This window comes from Camelina sativa, chromosome 17 (genome assembly GCF_030686135.1).
Source record: "Camelina sativa cultivar CO46 ecotype springtype chromosome 17, ASM3068613v1".
Taxonomy (NCBI): domain Eukaryota; kingdom Viridiplantae; phylum Streptophyta; class Magnoliopsida; order Brassicales; family Brassicaceae; genus Camelina; species Camelina sativa.
Window position 1 is genome coordinate 9,876,654 of NC_141896.1, and position 6,000 is coordinate 9,882,653.

General features: G+C 35.7%; 1 protein-coding gene across 1 annotated transcript; it reads left to right on the forward strand.

Moving 5' to 3' along the window:
• The first annotated feature begins 304 nt into the window (after positions 1-304).
• LOC104759345 (phosphatidylinositol 4-phosphate 5-kinase 1) lies at positions 305-5,026 on the forward strand. The gene is made up of 8 exons (XM_010482287.2): positions 305-2,388; positions 2,491-2,655; positions 2,823-2,988; positions 3,204-3,314; positions 3,400-3,593; positions 3,682-3,812; positions 3,899-3,992; positions 4,271-5,026. The coding sequence occupies exons 1-8, from the start codon at positions 1,226-1,228 to the stop codon at positions 4,569-4,571; spliced, it is 2,325 nt and encodes a 774-aa protein (XP_010480589.2). The 5' UTR covers positions 305-1,225; the 3' UTR covers positions 4,572-5,026.
• Positions 5,027-6,000: the final 974 nt, after the last annotated feature.

The following is a 6,000-nucleotide window of genomic DNA, read 5'->3' on the forward strand; positions in this document are numbered from 1 at the left end:
TATTCATGTATAGATTAAAAAAAATATCAAATGGACAGACAAAAATCCGAAGTAAAAAACAAATTGACGGACACAATACGCAACTTTTAAAAATTCGCAACACATACACTTTGTATCTACTGTCACTATCCAAAATGGGAATATTAGGCGAACTCAAATAACTCAAAACGAATATTTAACAAATCAGAATAATAATATCAATAATATAAGTTTATAAACTAAATTAATCAATCGCAAGTAGGAAGAGAATCAAAACTCGAAAAGATAACAACTATATATTAAAAACCAACCCACCAAGCCAAACGATCATCTCTAATCACAGAAGAGAACAAAGTTTTTTAGAATTTATAAAAATAGTAATAAATTAAATTAAGCAAGTCATCAAACAAAAGACAATCACCTGGAAACTCGCTTCCTAATCAAGATATCTCGATAATCCTCAAATCATTAATCATTTCTCTCTATTATAAAAAAAAAAAAGGAGTAAACAAATGTAGACCATAACCAATCATTTGGTCTTCTTCTACGTGGGTTTTTAATTTATATTTCAACGTATTGTATTTGAGTATCCCATACTATACTACTACATTACTACAACTACATCATCATCATCGTCGCTTTTAATTATACAAAGACAAATTCCAAACCATCTCGAGTATATGTATTCACATACAATACGGTGTCGTTTTCAAAATTTTAAGTATTACTGTATTAAATATTGTGGTTTCTTTTTTCGGGCTGGTGGTGGGCTTCTTATGTCCGCTTCCCAATACTTTCTCTCTCTTCCCCCTTTTTTTTTTTATTTATAAATTAAAAATTTATTCAGTGTTTTGTTTTATTTTATTTTCGTTTGCTGTATCGTCTCTTCTGTCTCTGTTCTCACTTTTGTTTTTTTGGTTTCATCTTTCTTCTTTTGATGTTCTTGTAGCGTTTGTACGAAATCTCACAAGTTTTTCTTCTCAGATTTTAGAAAAAACTTGCGAAATCTCTCTCTCTCTCTCTGATCAAACCCTCTAATCCCTTCTCATAAAGTTTCAACCTTTTTTCCAAACCCATTTCAAAATCTCCGGTGGTTTTGTTTTCTTTTGACGGCGGATCTTAGCCGGAATCTGAGGAATCAGTTATTATTTTTATAAATAACCCCTTATAGATTTTAAGACGAATGACATTTTCTGAGATTGGGGAAGATTGTGAGTCGAGTGGAGTGAAGATTCTCTGATGACTGATGAGTGAATCAGAAGAAGACGAAGAAGAAGAAGCATCACCAGCTACTGAAGTGATTTTAACCAGCAGCGTCGTCGTTGAGAACAACAACAACAAAAACAAGGTTGTTGTAGAGAAGAAGAATCTGCGTTTTGTTGAAGAAGAAGAAGAAGAAGAAGAAGTAGAGAGACGAGACAACGGTTTGGTTTTGTTAGCTCAGTCATCTACACCAATGGTGAGATCGAGATCTCAAGGAACAACACGGCGCGTGACTCCCACGCCTTTAGTCGACGTTGAGAAGCCTCTTCCAAACGGAGATCTCTACATCGGAAGCTTCTCCGGCGGGTTTCCACACGGATCCGGCAAGTACCTCTGGAAAGATGGGTGCATGTACGAAGGTGATTGGAAACGAGGCAAAGCTTCAGGTAAAGGCAAATTCTCGTGGCCAAGTGGAGCTACATACGAAGGCGAGTTCAAATCCGGGAGAATGGAAGGTTTTGGCACTTTTACTGGAGCTGATGGAGATACTTACAGAGGAACTTGGGTTGCTGATAGAAAACACGGACATGGTCAGAAACGTTACGCTAACGGAGACTTCTACGAAGGTACTTGGAGAAGGAATTTGCAGGATGGTAGAGGTCGTTACGTTTGGAGAAACGGGAAGAATCAGTACACTGGAGAGTGGCGTAACGGTGTGATATCTGGGAAAGGTTTGCTTTGTTGGCCTAATGGGAATAGATACGAAGGTTTTTGGGAGAATGGGATTCCTAAAGGAAGTGGTGTGTTTACTTGGAGTGATGGGAGTTGTTGTGTTGGTGCTTGGAATGAGAGTAATATTATGAGGAGTTTCTTTAATGGTGTTGAGAAGAATGATTTGATTGTGGCTGGTAATAGGAAGAGGTCTTCTGTTGATAGTGGAGCTGGGAGTTTGGGTGGTGAGAAAGTTTTCCCAAGGATTTGTATTTGGGAATCTGATGGTGAAGCTGGTGATATCACTTGTGATATTATTGATAATGTTGAAGCTTCCATGATTTATAGAGATAGGATCTCTGTGGAACGTGATGGGTTTAGGCAGTTTAAGAAGAATCCTTGTTGGTTTAATGGTGAGGTTAAGAAACCTGGTGAGACTATTTCTAAAGGGCATAAGAAATATGATTTGATGCTTAATTTGCAATTAGGAATCAGGTGAGATTTTCTCTAATTTGTTTTTTTTTGTGTGTGTGTGATGGCTTTTCTCTGTTGTTTCTAAATGAAGGTTTTTTTATTGTGTGTGTGTGGTTGGATTAGGTATTCTGTCGGCAAACATGCTTCCATTGTTCGTGAGCTTAAACAGACTGATTTTGATCCAAAGGAGAAATTTTGGACAAGGTTTCCACCGGAAGGGACTAAAACTACACCTCCCCATCAGTCAGTGGATTTCCGGTGGAAGGATTATTGCCCTTTAGTGTTCAGGTAACCTTTTTTGAGTCTTTTTTATGAAAAAGTGTTTTAATTTAGCAACTTGCTGAATGTGTTGAGGTTTGATGATGTGGCTATACCTAAATCTGGGTTTACTTGATAAGATTGTGAACATATTTGTGATGCTTTGTGTTTCTTTTTTGGGGAAATTTTGTATGTAGACGTCTCAGAGAGCTTTTCCAAGTGGATCCAGCTGAGTATATGTTAGCTATTTGTGGAAACGATGCTCTCCGCGAACTGTCTTCACCTGGAAAGAGTGGAAGCTTCTTTTACCTAACTCAAGATGATAAATTTATGATCAAGACGGTGAAGAAATCAGAAGTCAAGGTTGGTAGTTGTTTGTTTGCCTCTTCTTGTTGTTGACCTTATTATTCTTTGTCTTGTTTGAAAATGCTTGTCTGTACTAGTTAATTTACTTAATTAGCGGATTGGACACTCTTTTGTTTGTTTGTTTCTTTGCTTTCACATTACTTTCTCAACCCACTAAGTCTGTGATTAGCTAATCAAATTTTGACCTGAAGCGTTTGTCTTCTTCTATCCAGGTTCTTCTAAGAATGCTTCCAAGTTACTACAAACATGTCTGCCAATACGAAAACTCCCTTGTGACTAGATTCTATGGTGTTCATTGTGTCAAACCTGTTGGTGGCCAAAAGGTATTGTGTTTGTTTGTTCATCTAAAGCTTCATGAGTCTATTAGTGTCCAGAAGATTCATTGTTTTGCTTACCTATTTTTAACAGATTCGGTTCATCGTCATGGGCAACTTGTTCTGCTCTGAGTATAGAATCCAGAGACGGTTTGACCTCAAAGGGTCTTCTCATGGACGCAGTACTGCAAAGCCTGAAGGGGAAATTGATGAGACCACGACACTCAAGGACCTTGATCTCAATTTTGCTTTCCGTCTTCAGAGAAACTGGTATCAAGAGCTTATGAAGTAAGCTCCATGCTTCTCAGTTTTTTTTTTTGGTTTATGCTGGCCTCTTGGCTTTATATGTCTAATTCTTATCGGTATTCATGATCAGGCAAATAAAACGCGACTGTGAGTTCTTAGAAGCTGAGAGAATAATGGATTATAGCCTTTTAGTTGGTGTGCACTTCCGTGATGACAACACAGGAGAAAAGATGGGGCTTTCTCCATTCGTTTTGAGATCTGGTAATGTAGACATCATCATTCTCTATCTGTGTGTGTCCCCCATTGAAGTCGACCTATCATGAGATTTATGTCAATATCTTTTGCAGGTAGGATAGATTCATATCAGAATGAGAAATTCATGCGCGGTTGTCGCTTCCTAGAGGCTGAGCTTCAAGACATGGACCGAATTTTAGCTGGCAGGTAATAATCGTTGATCCGGGTGCAATTTTTAATGTTAAGAAGTTGACTTCACAGGAGAAGCTTTTTTGCATTCATAGCCATTGATTATTGTAGAGACATGGAGTGGTTGAGAGATTCAGTTTCGGATTAATATTAATGAATGTAGGAATGATTACATTTGCTTGGCAATATTGTTTGGGGAGTGTGAAAACAAAGCATGTGGTCCTGTTTACTAATAAAGAATCAGTCAATTCATGATTCATTAACTTTGCTCAAAATTTACAATCTGTTTTTAACAGGAAACCATCGATCAGATTAGGTGCAAACATGCCAGCAAGAGCAGAAAGAATGGTCCGGAGAAGCGATTTTGATCAGTATTCATCAGGAGGAGCCAGTTATCCATCTCACGGTGAGATGTACGAAGTGGTTCTCTACTTTGGAGTCATTGACATCTTGCAAGACTACGACATAACCAAAAAGATCGAGCATGCATATAAGTCACTACAAGCTGATCCTGCTTCCATCTCAGCGGTTGATCCTAAACTCTATTCCAAGAGGTTCAGAGACTTCATCAGTAGGATCTTCATTGAAGACGGGTAAAAAAGATAAGAAGGCTAAGAATATTTTAACTAACATTCTCGGCTGTTTTTGCTCAACGGAAATGTGATAAAAAGCTGACTCGAGAAGGGTAAAAAAAAAAAAAGGTAATCTCAAAGATAGAAGAAAGGCGATTTGGGATTCTGTTCACGTATATTTTTGAGATGATCACATCAATTAAGTTTTGGGGTGGGTTGGGGAGGGGGGGGGGGGGGGGGGGGGGGGCTTTATTTATTTTTGTGGTGAGCCGTTTATATATATGATTTATATATGTGAATATAGATTGTGAAGGTTTTTTTAGTACATATAGGCAGACAAGAAATTACAAGTAAAAAAGAAAAAAGTTGTGTTTGGTTAAATTCCAAATGTGGAATAAGATAAAGTGTATAAGTCACAGAAAAAAATGATTTAAGGAAAAAAGAAAGTAATACAATTAACTACTTCTCTTAATCCCAATATTCTCATAGGATCCCTTCTTAAATATCCAAAGTTAAAGGGGTCCATTGTTTTTCTTTGTTAATTTTGTTTCAAAGCAACTTTACCACTTACATACTCTATCTATGTTCATAAAGCAATGTAAATGGTAAACAGTAAATACGAAATAGTTAAATTAGTAAACTAAAAGAAAGAAAAAAATGGTCAAAGAAGGAAGAGTTGAAATGGGGTTGGTTTCATGGAAAGTAGAGAAAGCTAAACCAGAACACCACATGTCTTTTCCTTGCATTCTTTATTCTTTTTACAAACTCTTTTGGAAAATGTTCTCTTAAAATCTCTTTAGTCTAGTTTTCATATGTGATTAGCTTCACAAAGTATGTAACTGTTTTTCAAATTAATGTCTAAGATATTTAACCAAAATTAAAGTCTGAGAAGGCTCAAAACTTGTTTTTTATCAATATAATTCAATTAAATACACTTGGATTTGTTTTTCCAACTTAATCTACAATCCACATTGCATCCATCATCTATAATTCTCTCTTAATTTCTCAAAGTTGCTTTTACACAATATTGTATTTTATTCCCAATAAAATATATTTTATTTGTTTTCATTAAGTTTAATACTTTCTACAGTCCATATAATTGCTTTCATTGGTAATAATAAACAAGCCTTGTTGCAAAAGAACATGTTAATGTACATCAGCATTTGCCCCCAAAAAACAAAAAAATGTACATCAGCAAAAGTAAGTAATTAATCTCATTAGGGCATCTTTAGGGGGAACTATTTTAGGTGTTCTTAAAGTAAAAATATTATGAAAATAATGTAAGATCAGTAGTTAAGATCTTTTGTTTAAAAGATAGTTATTGGGAGAACATGTTTAAGATCATAAGATTTAATAATATAATATTCTTAAACATATTACAATTATAAAAACTTATAAAATAACATTTAAATTGCAAACTTATAAAACTTTTACTAAAATTCAAAATACAATAC